This window comes from Betta splendens, chromosome 9 (assembly GCF_900634795.4).
Source record: "Betta splendens chromosome 9, fBetSpl5.4, whole genome shotgun sequence".
NCBI lineage: Eukaryota > Metazoa > Chordata > Actinopteri > Anabantiformes > Osphronemidae > Betta > Betta splendens.
The window spans coordinates 13340371-13358814 of record NC_040889.2 but is presented as its reverse complement, the minus strand read 5'-3'; the positions used below and the strand labels follow the sequence as shown (position 1 = coordinate 13358814).

The 18444-nt window shown below is 48.3% G+C and overlaps 3 protein-coding genes across 4 annotated transcripts; all 3 read right to left on the bottom strand.

Annotated features, from left to right (window-relative positions):
* Nucleotides 1–746: 746 nt before the first annotated feature.
* wnt16 (wingless-type MMTV integration site family, member 16) lies at nucleotides 747–3374 on the bottom strand. The gene is made up of 4 exons (XM_029163412.3): nucleotides 3227–3374; nucleotides 2736–2962; nucleotides 1567–1856; nucleotides 747–1484 (listed from the first exon to the last, which is right to left on the bottom strand). Exons 1-4 carry the CDS (start codon nucleotides 3316–3318, stop codon nucleotides 1026–1028), a joined length of 1068 nt encoding a protein of 355 aa, XP_029019245.1. The 5' UTR covers nucleotides 3319–3374; the 3' UTR covers nucleotides 747–1025.
* Nucleotides 3375–3633: 259 nt separating this feature from the next.
* On the bottom strand, nucleotides 3634–12775 carry cped1 (cadherin-like and PC-esterase domain containing 1). Of its 2 annotated transcripts, none has more exons than XM_029162025.3 (21): nucleotides 11784–12775; nucleotides 10989–11154; nucleotides 10551–10645; nucleotides 10392–10476; nucleotides 10249–10312; nucleotides 10046–10151; nucleotides 9791–9912; nucleotides 9614–9686; nucleotides 9260–9379; nucleotides 8989–9093; nucleotides 8504–8622; nucleotides 8368–8432; nucleotides 8091–8277; nucleotides 7850–8018; nucleotides 6406–6505; nucleotides 6192–6328; nucleotides 5899–6119; nucleotides 5655–5756; nucleotides 5436–5523; nucleotides 5211–5357; nucleotides 3634–4891 (listed from the first exon to the last, which is right to left on the bottom strand). In XM_029162025.3, the coding sequence occupies exons 1-21, from the start codon at nucleotides 12039–12041 to the stop codon at nucleotides 4697–4699; spliced, it is 2724 nt and encodes a 907-aa protein (XP_029017858.1). In that variant the 5' UTR covers nucleotides 12042–12775; the 3' UTR covers nucleotides 3634–4696. The 2 variants fall into 2 exon arrangements, with proteins under 2 accessions (XP_029017858.1, XP_029017857.1); XM_029162024.3 differs by having other exon boundaries at nucleotides 10046–10175; nucleotides 11784–12774.
* A 492-nt stretch (nucleotides 12776–13267) lies between these two features.
* Nucleotides 13268–18258, bottom strand: ing3 (inhibitor of growth family, member 3). The gene is made up of 12 exons (XM_029162028.2): nucleotides 18088–18258; nucleotides 17876–17947; nucleotides 17199–17299; nucleotides 16711–16776; nucleotides 16151–16247; nucleotides 15981–16052; nucleotides 15610–15726; nucleotides 15373–15536; nucleotides 15004–15194; nucleotides 14629–14821; nucleotides 14450–14488; nucleotides 13268–14322 (listed from the first exon to the last, which is right to left on the bottom strand). The coding sequence occupies exons 1-12, from the start codon at nucleotides 18113–18115 to the stop codon at nucleotides 14206–14208; spliced, it is 1257 nt and encodes a 418-aa protein (XP_029017861.1). The 5' UTR covers nucleotides 18116–18258; the 3' UTR covers nucleotides 13268–14205.
* Between the last annotated feature and the right edge of the window lie 186 nt (nucleotides 18259–18444).

Below are 18444 nucleotides of genomic sequence, written 5' to 3'. Positions count from 1 at the left end.
GGAAACTGCTGACACAAGTTCAACAACACAGTGGAACTTCTCATTTAAACAAGTGAAACTTGCTTCAGCAGGAAAAAGGCCAAGAATCAGTGTTGTTTTGTTTTGAGGAGAATTTCCTGTTTGTGACTTTAGACTTGTTTAAATGCTGCATAGTAAAGAGTCAGACCTCCCAAACATGCAGAACCCCTCAGAGGAGCGACCCGGGCGCCTCCTGCAGGTTGTATTTGTCTGTGTCACACAATCAACCAGGGAATGGCAGGAAATCCTGGACGGTCCATCAGAACCTTTCTGCTGACTCGGTACAACTAGCTGAGCTGGTCTCTGCTAATCTCAGTTTGTCCCCAACTTCACTGGGTTTCAAGGTGTTTCTGATGTGAATGTGAGAAAACAATAGAGCCATTTAATCTCTTTGTTCAGTTTGGACATAATGTAGCAACTAGTTAACGGGTCAGAACTGGCCACAAACCTTTTCCATTGGACCGTTCCAGAGCCAATTTATGGAACTCATCACTGGTGCAGAACCAAGAACCCAACAACCACCAAACCACAGGGGGCAAAGGTCTAACTGTCATTTACCAGACTTAGCTTGCTAATGCTAATGCTAATGCTAACATCAACAGCCACCACATGTTTGTTCATCAGTCAGGACCCACACAGTCAAACGGCCTGAGAACTGATACCAGCTGATAGTTCATCATTACAATGTTTGACTCTCAACAGGAAGTAAAAGTCATACAAACACCTGCTTCAACCCACCTCAAACATTTATTATGTCTAAAAAATGAAGTGTAAACTAAGTTCCAGCTTTTTGTCCTGATTTGTAAGGGCGTTTTATTTGTTTCTCATCTTATTTTACAGTTCAGAATGTCATCATTAGGTCAGAGATCACACTTTGGTTGTAGTAGTAGACTGGTGTTCTGTAGAACCTGTTCCTCTCGTCTCCCAGTGGGAGTGTGGAGGATGACGTCACGCACCAACTTGCTTCATGTCCGCCGACGTCACGTTTCAAACGGTACCACCGCTCTTCATTTGCACGTGTGCGTGTCGTTCATGCTCTCACAGCGCCTGCAGCGGACGTAGCAGCACCAGACGAACTTGCACTCGCAACGCTGGACGTGTCTCACCACGTGCGTGTTGTAGCCTCGGCCGCAGCACAGATGCCCGCAGCCGTCCGGTCCAGTCGAGGATCGGTTGCAGCGCCGCCCCCTGGTGCCGGCGACGCTCCGGCGCCGGTCCTCCACGCAGTAGTTCGGCGACTTGTTAAAGAAGATGAGCTGGTGTTTGTCGATCGGAACCCGTCGTGGGTCCTTCCTCTTGTTCTTCCTCTTGGAGCGGTCCCACACCTGCACACTGCGCTCGTAGCGCTCCTTCAGGTAAAGGCCCACGCGCCCAAACGCTGCCATCGTCCTCCAGCACGTCTTCACCGCGCAGGAGCCGGACACGCCGTGGCAGCGACAGTCCGTGGACATGGTCCGGTCGATGGCCTGGAGGACAGAGGCCAGAGGTTATGGACCGACCCGCGACCTCCCGGTGACCCGGCTGGACCCTGACATGACTCCGCCTCACCTGTCGGCCGACCTCGGCGTTGTGCTGGTTCATGGAGACCAGCGAGTGGCCGCCTCTGGTCGTCGACGTGTTTCTGACCCCGTGGTCGATGAACCTGCGGCTGAACCAGGTTCCGTACTGGGTGTGGTCCGAGCAGCCGCCCCAATGCCAGCCCTCCGCAGACAGGCCGCCGCTGCGCAGCCGCGCGTCGCAGCCGCACTCCGTGGTGTTGCCCTGACTGCAGGAGCGCGTGACGGCGTGGACCAGCCCCGCAGCCATCACCGCGTGGATGAACGCGGTCTCCTTGGTTCCTGTGGGACGGTAGAAAGAGAGAGACGGGAGGGTCTGAGTCCGGTTCAACAAGTGGAGTCAGGCAGGACCCAAGTGAAAGTCACATGAAACACCTATTTATTTGTGTGTGAAATAATTTATTTGATCGCTTTCATCACGCTCTTGTACTGTGTACAGTACATCTGCTGATTTTAATCTTCTACTGCACTATTTAACTGGTTTGTGTTTACCTGTTCTGTGCAAAAAGGCAAATTCCTACTGTTGTGGAAACGCTGCAATAACCGCTTCTGATTCTGATTTATGAATTTGATTTGATCATCTGATTTATGAAAACCTGCAGTGCATTCACTGCTGCATTTATTCATTCTAAAATTAACTGAAACAACAAATCGTGATATCTTCCACTGACTGCTTTTATTTGTCATCCTACGTCCAGAAACGGGTAGGTGATGACGTCATGTCAAGCGCTCTCCTCCAACCAATTTTAAGTGTGTATGGCTTATATTTATTTAACAAATATAATCACTTAATTGTTGCATAAGTCATAGTATTCTTTAAAGGACATTATTATTTTCATTTATAGTGATGGTATTTGTAATATGTTTAACATAGTAAATAAAATGTATTTTTTCTGTGCACATTCAAATGTTGTAAAAATACATATGTACATTTTGTGTAAAGCGTAAATATTTAGTGAAGATGTTTGAAAATGAAAAGTGCTTTTCAAGTGGTTCTGTTTTTGTTTTTATTATTGAACATTTCTGAAATAATAAACTCCCGATGAATTAATATTTCACACCTTTATTTGAAGATAAAAACCCTGAAGGTAAATTTCATTTGCTTTGTTTATAAATCTCCAAAATACCGAACGATGATTAAATGATAAAGTTCGTTCTTACCGCTCGTCAGCTCGAACCCGAACACGGACGGGTCCTGGGTGGTGGAGCAGTTCCAGCGCTCGTGTCGGAACTGGTTCTGACACTCCGCCACCGCCAGCCGGGCTCCGTCCTGGATGCTGGGCAGCAGGAAGCGCTTCCTCCGGCACAGATCCCGCTGCCTGGGGCTCAGGGGGAGGCCGGCGCAGCCCAGCTCCTCCGGAACCCCCGGCGAGCTCACCCCGAGCCACCTGCGAGAAACAGAACCAAAAGCGATGAATGGTCCCCGAACCATTAACGAGTTGATTCTGGAGCAGAAACAAAATTCAGAGTTTGCTCTGTGTAAGATTTTAAATTCAATCTAAACCACCAAACACCTGCACATAGTTACCGAGCATAAAAATGATAATTATCATAATTATCATTTATCATCCGTTTAATCGTTTGGACCGTCTGCTGTTCGACTCCCAGCACACTACAGAAGCCCGATGGGCTCCGGCTCGGGTCGTACTCACATCCAATTGGCTCTGCAGCGCAGTGGACACAGCGAAACCAGCAGCAGAGTCAAAGCGCACACGTGTCGGAGCCCAAAGCGGCGTCTCTCCATGGCCTCCTCATCCACCCGAACCACCGGGCCGCGCACTCAGTCTTCCCATCAGCGGAGGAGCAGGCCGAACCAGGTTCAGTATGTAGGAAGGACAGCAGGACTGACCGAACCAGTCCGGGTCGTCCTGGATTCATATTCCACAGCTGACGTCAGAGCAGGATTCCAATTGGACAAAGAACGTCTCACTAAATTCATTAAACCAGGTCAGCATCCAGGGTTCAGACAGGGCTGCAAAGGCTCAGTTCAACGGCAACTGGACCCACGCATACAGTAGCTGCTTTCATATATTTAACATGCCACACAAATTATCACGTAGTTGTTTAAATGTGCTTTAATTCAGAAGGGCGTCCCGTCAAACCGAACCAGCTGGAAATCCAAAAACTTCTCTGACATGGGATCACACATTTAATCAATGATACAAGTTTGACTGAATGGAAATGGAGATTCCTAATTTACAATAATACAAATAATCAAAAATAATTTTACAGCATGTAAACATGTTTAAAGTCAAATAAAAAGCCTCTAAGACGTTTCCTTCATATGACCATCGGTCAACAAGTATTTGGTTGAAAGTAGCTGAGACAATGAACACTTCATGTACGCAGATATAACAATATACAATCATAAATATATAAATAGGTACATGTGTATACAGGTTTGGTCAGAGAAATGGTTAAATACTGACAACTTTCATCTCAACAACAATCTAGCTTTTATTACAACCTACATTCTTATCAAAAAGTAACAAGAAAGTATTTGTGTTTATTGGCAATTACTATGAACATATTTACAAGAAGCAGAAACAAACTTCCACTAGTTTTCACTTTACTAATTAATGAGCTGGTAACCAAATTAAACTCATCCACATACTGGTAAGAAGCCGGCAACATAGAGAGACTGGTCAGTACTCACCAGAGGTAGGTTTGGTCAAATCTAGTTTACACACACACACATGCAGGCACCATTGACATAATGCCTTCCCTAGCCCCTTACCCTAATCATCACAACTGAAGGCAGACGTCAAACCATTGCTCTAATCCGAACCAAAACTCAACGCTAACCTGAAATCACATCTTTACCATCAAAGAAGCCTTTAAACTTGTGGGGACCGGCCAAATGTCCCAATGTTGTCAACATGGTCCCAAAGTCAAAAGAATGTACACGCACGCACACACGCGCACACGCGCACACACGCACACACACACACACACACACACACACACACACACACACACACACACACACACACACACACACACACACACACACACACACACAGTCATAATTCCTCCTCAGCCTAGAACCATCCCTGGGTTGTGGGGAGCCTCCAACACAGCGTCCTGCTGTCTGGGGCTTGGACGGGAAACACGTCCAATGTCTAGTCTGCAGATGAGGGACACAGTCGGCTCAGAAGGATCTCTGAGTACACCTGGTTCACTGGTCCTTTTACGTGATAGGCCGAGCTCCCTGATGCTGAACCGCTGCTGAGCTCTGATCCGGTTCTGGTGGATCCTAATCTGCTGGGGGTGTTGGTGGCATCACCTGGAGACCCGAGTGACCAAAGCTTCTCTACCTGAGAGACGGAACAGACATGGCAGCTTTCATGATTCTGACATGAAACATCTACATAATATGTGACTGGCACCAAGACGAGTTGATAACTAGGTTCCTACAGCTGTAACAGTTGTAACTGCTGACAGGTAAAGGTCTGCACCCATACACGTCTTCAACACTTGAGCATGAGCCAGGAATCGAACCTCCAACCCTGAGACTGATCTTATTTTCATTTACCTGCATGTCTACTTCATTTATTTAACTTGTAAAAAGTCTTAGAACACTAAGTATTTCCAATCAAACAGAGTGCTTCTTGTTCCATATGAGGAAGCTCTAACCTGGTGGAAATGGCAGGCGCAGCGTCCTTGCAGGAACTCCTTGTATCGACCCACGGTGATGCTGAAGGTGTCGATCACCTCATACCCATAATGCTTTGCTGTGGCGATAATGTCCATGTTTTCTTTGTACAGATCCTGGATCTCCTTCTGCAAAATCCAGTGAGAAGAAGTTGTGTGAGATGTTTGTCCGTCCGCCTGCAGAGGCACCAGGAAACAGAGACGCACCAAAGTCAGGGAGCGGATCCCGTCCACAGGAAGGTGGAACCCTATCCCCAAAGACTTCACCACTACTTGGATCTTAGCGAGAGACTCCCTGGACAGGAAGAGCACATGCGTGACAGATATTGAGACAGACATTATCATTATGTCAAATTACACTTCATTGAGTCTAAGAATCAACAGAGTTGGTTTGTATGATTTACTGCACAGGCCAGTGTGACTCACCTGTCCAGAACCTCTCGGACTGTCCTCAGGTGATCGCTGTTGAGCCACTGGACCCCTCCCACTACCAGCACGGTCCGGTTGGAGTTCACCAGAGGTCGTGACCTGTGGCGATGGAGATTTATCACAACACATCCAGGAAACGTTCGCGGCTGCTTCTGAGATGTGAACCATGTGACTGATGGCAGAGTTCTGGTGTGCAGCAGCTCGGACCTCAGCGGTCTGACGCTCTTTGTTTCCCACTCACCTGTCAAGCAGCTGCTGCAGCGCCTGCCTGAAGGTCGGCCTCTGTTTCTTCTCCACCCAGAACTGAGGGTAGTACGAGTACGCGACCTGCGTCCGCCCCCCGTTCAGGTTTCTGTAGGCCAGCGTGTCGTGCGCCTTCCCCCAGTCCCGCAGACTGGAGTTGACCCGCTCCATCAGGAAGTACATCATACCTCGGTTGGTTGAGTCACCGATGAACAGCACCTGGTGAAGAACATTCAAGGTGAGTCTCCATCAGGACACGTCCACTCACTGATGGAAGCAACGCCGGCTCACCTTCCTGTCCGTCATACAGTCCTGTAACAGGGGGCGGTCCACTAAGCGGTGATAACAGCTGTCTGGTTGCCAGGCAACGGCCCTCCAGTCACATGTCCTTTTGTCAGAACAGCTGAGACAAGGAACTTCCCACCGACCTGACACAGGTGAGAGGCAGACAGGTGAGACTGGGCGACGCCCACCATCACGTCTCTCAGGGAAGAAGCATTCAGACCTGGCGCGTGTCCTGAGGTGCACGTGTGAAGTGGACTCTGAGATCTGATGGAAGGCTGAAGACCACAGGCCTGACCGGGCTGAACCGGAAGACCGCAGTCCTAAAACCAGAACACACAGCAACCGGTGAGTGTACAAATAGACAGACTCAGTTTTACTTTGAACCCAGGACTCCGGCTTCATTAGAACGGAACCATCGTTGTCTTCAGAGTCCCGTATTTGCTAATGTCAGGACGGAGGAGCAGAACTGGTTTCAGCTGAGGGGGAGAAAACTATTCTGACAGCTCTTCATTGTCACTCTTGTCTTTATGGTTTTCTTTTTGGACTCATCGCCTCTTTAAATCAAAGCTTTTTTCTTCCTCGTTCGTCCTCGTCTTGGCCTCCTGGTCAGAGGTCAGAAAAACCTGAGCAGCTTGGCTCAGAGGCCCCGTGGGAGCTGCTACGTCTGGCCCCGGCTTCAGAGCCGCCGCCCTCGCACGCACACACGCACACACACACACACACACACACACACACACACACACACACACACACACACACACACACACACACACACACACAGCAGTGCCACATTCTGCACGGCACTGTCACAACTCACGACAAAGTGCAACAAGAAAACTTAACAGGGATTTTCTTGTTCGTACCTGAGCTCAGTGTAAACGCTCAAACAGACGAAAGGCTGGTCTGAGACCGCTGCCGCCTTTCATCCCACAGCCTGAGAGCGGCCGCCGCGCACAACGCCCCTCCTGTCTGTTAACACATCCTCAGAGCAGAGGCCTGAGAACCCCAGCTTGGCCAGCAGGTCACTGAAACCCGGACCCGAAGCACCGAACCAACGTCATTAACAACACGTCATGTTGCTGGTTCCATGTTCTGAGCGGTGAGATTCCAGAAAACAGCTCAGTTCTAAAGTCAGTAGCAGCATCTGATGATTCCAAACAACCAAGAAACGCTTAAATGATGAGTGATGGGTCCGATATGATCAGCTTTGTGTAAAGAACCAGAACATTCATCAATCCTCAGAAAGGTTCAGGTCCAAACAGACACAGACAGAGCCATTCAGTCAGTCGGACGCGGCTTAACGGCTAAAAGCCGAACAGAATGGAGCCATAGAGGGAGCCAGGGCTTCACTGGTGACTGAACACAGACTGATTCATGGCCCGAAGGAGAAGTAGAGTTTCTCTTGTTAGAAGAAGCTTATTTTATCTGTGTTGGCTGATATCTGTCCTGAAGAGACATTGTGTGATTGGATCCAACTGCCGACATTTTAGTGATATCTCCTTTGTCATGTGACTCAGAGCTGCAATGAACCAAACGGCTGCAAAGAAGGAACGGAACACAGGCACAAACGCCCCCTCGGGTCCAACGACCCCAGAACCACAGCAGCAGCGCCTGGCAGCTCTGACGTGAGCAGCAGCTCCTCCTCCGCTTGGTGTTTGACCCACCTGGATAAAGCTACACATCACATGATCTCCAAACATGGGCAGACTGGGTCGGCTCTCGCGGTACATGTGGACGGTGTAGATCGTCATGACGACAGGTCGTGGCCCGCTGTCATCCGTCACCAAGATGCTAATCGTGCTGCTGCCGAGGCCGACCGGGTAGTTTGCCATCCTGTGGAGGGAGGCCGTGTCAGTGAAGTGGGCTGTGAGGTCCAGGGGTCAGCGGTCAGAGCCAGCTCCTCACCTGGGTCCTCCGTGCTCATCCAGGTGGACCCTGCAAGCAGAACTGATGGGCTCCGGCCGAATACGAACTGTCACTGTGTCAAACGCAACCTCCGCACGATAGTCCTTGACCCAAGGGCTAAAGGAGGGAGTGAGGCTGAGAGGAGGGTCGGTGTAGATCTGTCTGAGGTGGGGGTCCACACACGGGCCTGAAACAGAACATTTAAACTTCAGCACCGTGGGAAGAGCAGTTCATACAAACTACAAAACACAGCAGAGGACGTGAGCCACTGCCTGACCTCCCACTGCTTCCTGGCCTGAAGACAATGCGTCCTGATTGGTCGGTTCATGGTCCTCATCGGTTCTGTCCAACACAGAAACACGAAAGGATTTGATTTACCAGCTGAGCTCTGAGCCCACACTGATCATTCCCACCTGTAGCTGCTGTTTCTCTGAAGCTCGTAGTAACAGCTGATCCTGACCAGGAGGTCGGAGACAGTCGGAAGGCCGGAGGAGGAGGAGGAGGGGGAGGAGGAGGAGCAGGAGGGATACAGCTGTGGAGAGTGAAGGCCGGTGTAAGAGGAGGAGCAGCCACCCCTGTGGTTACAACTCTACACATCTGACTCATCACAGATGTGAGCCAACCCTTTACCTGGAGCACAAACCTGGTTCTAGCTCATTGATCAGGATTTGATGAGTCAGAACCAAGTTCCTCTCAGATAAAAGGTGTCAAACTATGACTCTGCTGACAGAGGCTCAATCAGCTGATCATGTGATGGGTCTGTTACTCTTTCAGCTGTAAACTGACTCATGGATATCACTGTGTTGTGGATGTTACTGTGCTGAGTGTGTTTTGTCAGATCAAAGTGTTTTGTCAGGACACAGTGAGAGTCGCTGCAGCAGCTGTTGTCATTGCCCACCAGTTGAAAAGCTGAAGGATTCTTGATCTGCTGCTGAAACCGAAGCAGCAGAAGCAGCTCATCGTCTGACAAACACACGTGGTTCATGTCCGTGCAGCCGCCGAGCTGTCGACATCATAGAACAACAGTTGCTCACGCAGAAAACATCTGGTTTTAGGTTCATTTAATTATCATTACAAACATTTTCATGAATTAAATACACTTTAAAGTTTAAATGTTAAACTACAGTACAACAACTGTCGATGCTAAGATTGGTTGTCTGTGGACTCACCCGTCGTCCCTCGGTGTCTGACGTCACAGTGAAGTGAAGCGTGTCCTCCAGGATCTGTTCTCTGATGATCTGTCTGTCAAACGGGTCCTTCAGAGCAGGAAACGTTAAGTCTGTGTCCACCTGAGGACACAAACACAGAGAAGATTGACCTCTGCTGGACACCCACCTGAACAACCACTGAACCTGACACCATGAACCACGAGGAGAAGAAGAATGGAAGGAAGGAAGGAAGGAAGGAAGAAAGGAAGGAAGGAAGGAAGGAAGGAAGGAAGCTGAAAGAAGAGGAGGAAACCAAGAAACACAAACCCGAACCTGTGCAGGATCACAAGTAGGAGAATTGATTGAGAGCCTCACCTGGATTATTTCAGGTGTGATGGAGCCGCTGAACAGCACAGTGAAGGTGAGCAGCTGGTAGCAGAGCACACACCTGGAACACATGGCCAGGCCAATTAGTTGGTGTGAACTGGTCCTGTTCTCAACTGGGATCTAAGCCGGACCAGAACCGGGCGCTTCAGTACCTATCGGATCTACCTTTGCTTCCTGTCACTGGTTGATATTGCTGCCTGCAGCAATTCACCAATCACTTTCTTGATCTGCCCCAAAGCCTGATGGGAGTCTGCTGGCCCCAGCTGCTCCAGCAGGAAGGTCCTGAGCTAGGAAACAGAACAGAACCACAGAACCCGTTACATCCTCATCACTCACCTGATTCTGCTGAAAATGTGACACTGTAAAACCATCAGGCAGCAGTGTTCCAAACAAACACCAGCTGACCGACAGCTGCTCTACCTTTGTGGGTCGCCCTCGCAGCTCCTGATTGGTCAGAACAACGACAACGTCATGTAGGAATGACGCCAGAGGTCTTGTAGACGTGACCAGGACATAGACATTCATCCTGGCAACCAGAGCAGGTGACGGACTGTCAGGCAGAAGCAGAATACAGCCATGAACACACTGTGGCAGAGAATCCTGACAGGAGCACTCACACTCACCTGTCCTGAGGAATCTGGAGCTTCCGATTGGTCGGCCCACAGGAGTATGGCCTCATGGGTAAATCTGCTCATTGAATGAAAACACCTGAAACTTTGTTGGTTCAACAGATTGCAGTTTGTTCACAGTGACTCCTCAGACTCACCTTTCAGGTGGGAGTGAGTGTAGAAGTGACAGAGCCCTCCACCTGCATCAGAGAAGGCCTCCATCAGCGCTGGGATCAGGTTGATCTGAGGACAGAGGTGGAGGTAGTGAGATTAGATGGACCTGTCCGCAATGGTCTGTGACTGGCTGGAGGTCTCACCATTTGATAATGCTGCAGGTGAGAGAATGAGATTCTCCTCAGACAGCTCCTCTCTGAACTACTCAGACACAGCAACAGGCTCCACCCACCCACACCTGTAACCATGGAGACAGACAGGAAGCTGTCAAAACAAGCTCGTGATTCTAGGACTAAAGCCAGCTGCTGTTTGCTTCGACAGATGTGGAGGAAACAGGAAGTTCTGTCTAAATAGATGAAGTCTGAGCAGAACCTCTGGGAACATATGGAAGCAATTACAGACAGGAAAGGCAGTGTTGTTTGTTCCAGGCAGAGGCCAGGGGCGGCTCAAACCAGGCCGACGGATTGGACCCGGATCAGCGCTCCTGATGTGGGGGCTCAACAAACAGCAGCAGGTCACACGGGCCTTGTTGTGCAGCGGTGTTCTTATGATGCACCACATTTAGCCCCTCCCCCACTCACCAGGGCTGCTTCTGAGGAAGCTGCTGGTCTCTGCGTATCTGGACATCTGGACCTCATAGTCCATCTTCTGCAGAACCTGCTCATACAACTGGACCTCAGTGTCTGAGGTCAGGTGTTGGCCCGTCAGGACAACGGCCCGCCGGCGCTGGGACTGAGATGCACTGAGCTGAGGAGACAGAGGGAAAAGTGAAACGCTTTTGCTGAGGAGAGGCCCGGTCACATGACCTGACCCCCGATCACATGACCCACGTCCAGGGGCCTTCCTCTGTTGTGTTTCTTCCAGGCAGGTGATAGTGAAGGAGCTGGTTCCAAGTCTGACTGGAAGCTGTGCACAGACACAGAGAAACCAGGACGTGAACAGCTGACGTCCGACAGCTGAGGCCAGGTTCCTTGACCCAGAGAGCAGCAGGTGAAACTCAGCGTGTGAACAAGACGAGCATCCTCCAGGTTCGGTGTGAACAACGTGAACAGCTGACAGGCCTAAAACAGCAAAAGCGGCCAGCAGCACGGAGCTCAGGGGATTAACGGGCTGATTAACACCCAGGGTGTCGGTCAGCTGTCAGGAACACGCACACTGGACCCCAGTGGTCCGTTCAGCTGTCAGTCAACCTCTGTCAAAATGTCCCACAAAATCTAAAAATACAACGACAATCGGCCGCTTCAAGGCGCACACACATTCCGTCCTTCAGAAGTTGAATGGCTCAAACGACCCACCAGGAAAAAGCACGTGAGGCTTAGGCGCTTTTGGTCCGCTTTGGGGGAGCGTCGGTTCTGGTTAAACTCAGGTGAACTCACCTGTGCCTGCAGAGCATCCAGGGTGGACACGAGCGCCCCGGTCTCCGCCAAGAGCTCAGCCGACAACTTTCTGCGCACCTCCGCGGCGGCCGGTTGCTGGCCGAACCGGAGCCGGTTCCGGGCTACCATCAGGGTCTGGTAGAAGAGACACACCGCCACCCCGATCAGCAGCAGCGGGCCGGAGCAGGAGCGGCGGCGCAGCAGCATCCCGGCGTCCCTCAGGAGGAGTCCGCCGGCTGAGGCCAGGAGGCAGCGCATGGCAGCTCTCACATCCCGCAGGCTCCACGTCCACGGCCCGTCCCGCTCACTCCAGCATTAATGGGTCGAAACCGTTATAGGCGCAGAAGAACGCGGTTGTGTCCAAAAGTGCAAACTGTCGGTGTTGTTGGAAAAGCTGTTACAATAAAGACGTTTACAGCGAGGTTCGGGACAAACTGAACTCAAACACCGAACTTTGATCAGAGTGGACCTAAACGCTCAACGACCAAAGCCCATTTAAAGCTCTGACGTGAATCGAACGAGCGGAACCAGGCGCAGCCAAAACGCGCAGAGAAGGAGACAAGTTCGCTTCAAAACAAGCGAACCGCGTCTCCGGTTCTGCTCGGGAGATCATGTGTCTCTAAACCGGACCATATGACAAACACCGCTCCTCGACTTCTCCCTCACTCTTCGGTTTATGTGAATCCAAAGTGCGCAACTCGGCCACTTCGCCCTTAGGTTTAGTTTTCACCCGACGTCCGCCCCCAGAAAGCGTTGGGAAAAGCAGTCCAGGCGAAAAAGTTAAAAACAGCAGAAAATGGAGGAAAAACAGAGGAGTTGACACATCTGGTTTGAGTTAAAAGCTTCAGGAGGAAATGCTGCCTGTGCTCCGGTGGAACCAGCGAGTAAACCGTGCAGCTCTGTGGGAGGCCAGCACCTCCTCCTCCTCCTCCTGCTTTATTTTGGGAACACATATGTTGTGCATCCGTGTGATTTGGGGGTTAAACTTTCTTTAGACGCACATTGAGGCGTTAAAAACCCTGAAGTGTGAAGAGCTCCTATCCAAGCCAGGACCCTGACTCCACCATCACATGCTCCTCCTTAACGGTTATATAAGAGCATTCCTGGGTTAAAACCACTGTAAGAAAAAGTGAAGCACCTGTGACCTCTGTTTCAACTGCTGCATTTGAAACATTTCTACAGATCCAAGTCCAAACTAAAATACTGGACTCTAGGCCGGTCCCGTGTGTGTGGCCTCACCTCCACCTGCCAACCGAGGCCCAAAAGCTAAAAGGTGCTGGATCCAGCTCCCTGACATCAGCAGTGGGTGGTACAGATGGGTCCCCTGACCTCAGTAGCCACGGGTCACCTGACCCATTACCATTTACCAACACGAGCAGACATGTGAGGGTTACACCTCAGCCTCGTCTTCATTTGAACCCATCCCAGAGGGGGCAACACCAGTTAACCGGCCGACATGGTTTGAGTTAACACAGAAACAGACATTTAACAAAACATCAGCTTTTTATTTAACTTTTTTTTTTAAATATTCCTGGAAACAAACATCAGCGCAGCATGACTGAACACACAGACACAAACCTCAGTTTGGTGTAAGTTTAGAGATGCTTTGTTCCAACAAGGAAAACAAGCAGATGAGGATTAAAACTTGGGACTAAACATGGTGGTCATACATCAACAAAAACTTTGAGAGTGAATATTCAGAAGACTCAAACTGTTACATTAAAAATCTAATTCACAACAATTCTGATTTAAATTCTTCAGATTTTAAAGGAAGAAGCCAGAATTTCTGTCCAGTCTGGTGTTAAAGTAAAACTGATTTTTTGCGAATGATGTTTATAATTAAGCAACAACTGGCTAAAGTTGGATTTCAGTTTGCCATAATTTAACATAAAGGTGTAGCTTTGTGTGTCCAGTGTTAGTTTCTGACCAGAGGCGGGCTGCTCGGGTCCAGGCCACAGTCCTGCTAGTTCTCAAACTATGGCAGGGAGAGCTAGGAAACCAGCAGGACCAGGATCAGGACCCCCCGACAAAATGAGCAACAGAAAAACATCAAATATTGAGATAATGACAAAAAAAAAGTTTGGCCTCTTATTAAAATCCGATATTTCATGTTTTAATGAAGTTAAATGTTTGCTGTGCGTCGTGGATCAGAAGGCTCGAGTGAAGTCATTAACAGCAACAGGAAATGAGGACAGTTTCAACTTCTGATCAAGTGTGTGTGGGTTTTACAGAAGGAATGAAGCTAAGGACGTACTTTATTCAGACTTCTGACTAATCTCAGAATTCAAATGTTTTCTTTAACGCACATCCGTAGCTCTAAAGATGAAGGCTTCTCTAGCCTTATCCTGCCCTTCACCGGCCTCTGACCCCAAAGCGTCTGGTTTAGCTCAATGAAAGCCGTTGACATCCATCAGGGTGGAGTTTATTTGTGGCGGCTGCCTCTCCTCTTCATGGCAGCTGTGCACTGAGGACAGTACCACTTCCCCTTTGGTGCCTCCGTCAGACCCACACAGCCATAGTGGAACCACTCAATGGGACACTGAACCAAAAGGAAAGTGATAAATATATGAACAACATGGTCTATTCATCATATTTACTGTTAGAGCTGCTTCCACTGAAGCCCAACCGGACTCATCCATGTCGAGGGAGACTTCTAAGTTACTCACATCTGTATTATCACAGCCGACCATTTCTCCATACGAGACCTGCGATAAGAAAAAAACAAAGATAGGAATCTGCTATAAACATCCAAATCATCCAAATTTGCAATTGCAGAGTTTTGTGAGTGAGTGTTTACACCCACATTTAGCAATTTAAAAACCCAAAGTCAAACGGATCAACACACCTGGTTACAGATGCAGTAGCGGGGCTCATTGGGGTCATAGGTCCAATCCACCTGACTGTTGGCCTCAGCCTCCGGTAGCGCCGACGCCTGCTGGGAAAGCTCCTGCGCCAGTGCTGACGAGGAGGAACACGATGACAGGGACGAAGAGGAGGAGGAGGACGACGACTGATGATTGGAAGACTTGATGTTGCTTCTGCATAACAAAAGATGGAGATAAATCCAATGTTAATGTAACATATTTTACTAATACTTAACGTAGTACAGTTGTACCAATATAAAACGTGACAGTGTAACTACTGGATCGTCAGTTGGACATTCGTAATAGGAAAATGTTTTGACATTCACCCACACATTGACCCAGTTCTAAGGTCTTACTTGGACTTGCGACCCCTGGAGTCAGAGGTGGTGTTGGGTGTGAGTGTCTGAGTGAGGGTGGAGGCCAGGGCAGAAGAGGAGTATCCTGTGTTGTCCCGAGGCAGGGAGAACTCTCTGCTCAGCTGGAAGTCGTTGTTTTTGATGGCTTCGTAGCTGGCTTTCAGACTGGACGTCCTCCTGCCCTCCTTCATCTGAACATGCCAATAACACAACTGCCATCAGTCCTTTCAATATGGTGACAATCAGCTGATCAGACAGAAATCCTTGGTCTCACACACACATATATATTACATATACACATAATATATAACCAAAAAGACTTGGCCCAAAAAACCCAAACAAGTCCTGCAGAGGTTGCCATTATCTGACCTGTGCTGTGGCTTGTACAGCCTGGGCTGCAGCCATGGTAATGGCCCCGGCACCAGCTCCAGCTCCCGCAGGCAGGGAGCTCAGGTTGTAGGAAGGCAAAGGCTGAGAGGAATTTACACTGTAGACGTTGTTGGTGGACGAGGACGTGTTGTTGGTGCGAGAGCCTGCAGGAGACACAAGGGAGTTAATGCAAGGCTGTAACGGCTGTACAGGTGGGGTGTAGAACCCTGTTCTCACCTGGTGTGTTCTCCTTGGAGGCATCTGACGTGAGCGTGGAAAGCAGAGCCTCAGATTTGAACTTTTTCTCTGGAACGTGTTCTGTGGTGTGGTGAGTGGGAGCGCTGTACTTCCTCTCTGTCACAGTATGAACACATCAGGTCAGATAAACACTAGCACAGTTAAGACTGAGGCTTTTTTCCCCTCATACTAATCATCAAGTTACTAAATGTTAAATGAGAGGTTTTTAAACTTGTTTTAAAATAAAAAAAAGTTATTATATTATGTCCTTATAGTCCAGTTTGTATATGGTAACAAGTGGAGTTCAAATTTTTGACAATTAGGAAACAAGGCCAGCTGCCACTGCAGCCTTAAGTACAGTTTGAACTTACTCTCAGCTGCGGTGTGAGAGTGGACATGGTGGTTGTTAACTGGCTGAGAAGGGCTGTCCATCTCCAAAGAGCCTGACAGGAGAACACAGGACAGAATTTTGGGTTTGGGACATCAGTGGGTCCAAGTCAAAATCACATCAGCTCTAAAGAGTCTCTCTCAGGGTTCTTACGTCTCTCCAGGATTTCTGTGATGCCAGCGTTGTCAGCCTCCAACTCCATTTTAAATTTTGCCAGTTCCTGGTCCAGTTTCCGTAGGTGACGGTCCACCTGGATGCCAGGAGAAACAAAGAACACACAAAGTACACAAATCAGAATGAGTGTTCACACTCATTCTGATTTAAATAAAAACAGACTTAGCCCTTTTAGAAATTGCGTCCACTTTTTGTCCTGAATTAATTACTTCTACAAAATTATAACTGTTAGATCTTCACCTAGCACATCAACACTTCTCCCAAGTTGGAACAGTATGTGGTTGCCATCTAGTGTCTATTTAAAGCAATGACAGTTGGCCTCATTCGTTTCAGTTTTTTATGGCACCAATTAAAAAAACAAAAGACATCTAAAAAGCACTTTAAAAAGGTGTTGTCCTTACAGAAAACCCAGCATATCCCACCTGAGCAAGCTTTTCAAGAAAATAAACAAATCCATTTAAATTTAGATCTGTTTTCATTTAACCTCTCATGTTCCAACAGCAGTTAATGTCTGACAAGTATTTTTGTTGATTACTTACCAAATCATAAATCTGATTGGCTAGCTGAACTTTCTCATCTGCATCCTCCAGAGCTTTGTAATAATCCTGAAACATGTTAAAAAGCAGCATTCACAAACATTTTTATAGGAAGTCTGAAATTGTTGACAAGACAGCCAAAGAACAGCACCAATTTAAAAAATGATAACTACATTAGTGCTGCACAAACAGAGTCTGACAATAACAGGATTATTTCAAAACAGAAGAAACAATGTGATCAAAGAAAGAGCATCCCTCAGGCATTCATCCTGTCCAAGTGTACATTTAACCTTCTCAGATTAGAGCCACCTAATAGAGTCAGACATTAGTCCCTACCCATTTATTATAGGGAGTGACATAAATGAAACAGCAGCTTCATCTAACACCCTCAGATGAGGACTAACCCGCTGCAGCTTCCAGCAACAACCGTGATTTTGATGGTTCCCATTTTGGAGCACCTAGTACCAACGCCCACAAGCAGGCTGTCTGACCTTTTTGATAACCTCCATCTGTTCTTCCCTCCACTCTGGTTTATTCTTCTTTGCATTTATGAAGAACTCAATCACTTTCTGCTCCAGCTGATCTGTAGCGTCTGTTTGAGAGAAACAACCACACACACATATACAGTGAGACACAGCTACAGCAACATTTTGTACATAATCAGCACAACATTCGCTTCAACATTTACGGTGTCCAACTACAGAGGCAGTGCGTTCATTGACTGATAATATACAATTTCTTATCTTTGGATTGCAAGTATTAACAGCATCAAGGCTCTAATACTAGAGATTTACTCCACTTCAGCTTTAACTTGGATCTGTTGTCGAAGTTTCTTCAAATGTTTACTATGCAGATTTTCGACAGAAGCTGCTTTTATATACATGTTTATATTCTGTGTTTTTCCTTTGGGTTACTCGTTTCAAACAAAGTTTCTAATATTGTGTTGTCTACAGATAGAGAATAGAGAATGTCCACAACATCCGCTGTCCTCAGCCAGATACCCAACTGCTTCTCGTTAGCTTACATGCTAACTTCACGCCTGCCGTGGTGATATTGATGCTCTTGCTCTGTTTAACTGAAAAGTCAAAGCTGGTCGCGGTCCACGTGTTCAATCGCGTACGTTGTCGGCGCACAGCGCCGTCAACCGGCTGCTTCGGATTATACGTACTCTGAACCTGCAGGTCCATCTCTCTCATTTCCGTAAACCTGTCGCGAAGATCCATGGGTAGCTGCTCGATCACTGCCAGAGAAGAAAAAACGGTTAGGCTGCTAGCTCGGCTAGGCTAACGCCAGGACACACACGGACCAAGACATAACACGCATGCAATCACGATACCCGCCAATAACGCCCCCGCCGCTTTGCTACAAACCCAGACTCACTCTCGAGATAGTCTTCCAGGTACAGCATGATGGTGAAATTGATGATTCTGCCGTTTAACACAACAATGTTCTTCTTTCAATATGGCGCCGCCAGCAGCCGTCGCTCTCAGAAAAAATACACCAACAAATTAAGGTCAGAGAACGTGACGCACGCGACGGTCTGTTCGCTGATTGGCTACAACCTTCGCACGCGTATACGCGTGTTTTTTCAACGGGTGAATCATGGGAGTGGTAGTTTTTTTTAACAAGATCGGCGATCGTTATGTAGTTGTGGTCTTGAATTTAGAGCACCTAAATAAAAACAACAAGTTATGTTAGTTATGAAATCTACTCATAATTGTATCAAGGACGTATAAG

Excerpts from the sequence above, each read along its gene's own strand:
- wnt16 (XM_029163412.3), bottom strand. The coding sequence starts at position 3,318 with ATGGAGAGACGCCGCTTTGGGCTCCGACACGTGTGCGCTTTGACTCTG. Across the intron at positions 1,857-2,735 it reads CGGGTTCGAGCTGACGAGCG|GAACCAAGGAGACCGCGTTC; the intron begins GTAAGAACGAAC and ends ACCGTCCCACAG. Across the intron at positions 1,485-1,566 it reads ACGCCGAGGTCGGCCGACAG|GCCATCGACCGGACCATGTC; the intron begins GTGAGGCGGAGT and ends TCTGTCCTCCAG.
- cped1 (XM_029162024.3), bottom strand. The coding sequence starts at position 12,041 with ATGCGCTGCCTCCTGGCCTCAGCCGGCGGACTCCTCCTGAGGGACGCC. Across the intron at positions 8,278-8,367 it reads AGGCCAGGAAGCAGTGGGAG|GCCCGTGTGTGGACCCCCAC; the intron begins GTCAGGCAGTGG and ends GTTCTGTTTCAG. Across the intron at positions 6,506-7,849 it reads TGATGTGTAGCTTTATCCAG|GACTGCGGTCTTCCGGTTCA; the intron begins GTGGGTCAAACA and ends TTCTGGTTTTAG.
- ing3 (XM_029162028.2), bottom strand. The coding sequence starts at position 18,115 with ATGCTGTACCTGGAAGACTATCTCGAGA. Across the intron at positions 17,300-17,875 it reads GATGGACCTGCAGGTTCAGA|ACGCTACAGATCAGCTGGAG; the intron begins GTACGTATAATC and ends TCTCTCAAACAG. Across the intron at positions 15,195-15,372 it reads CTGTACAAGCCACAGCACAG|ATGAAGGAGGGCAGGAGGAC; the intron begins GTCAGATAATGG and ends TGGCATGTTCAG.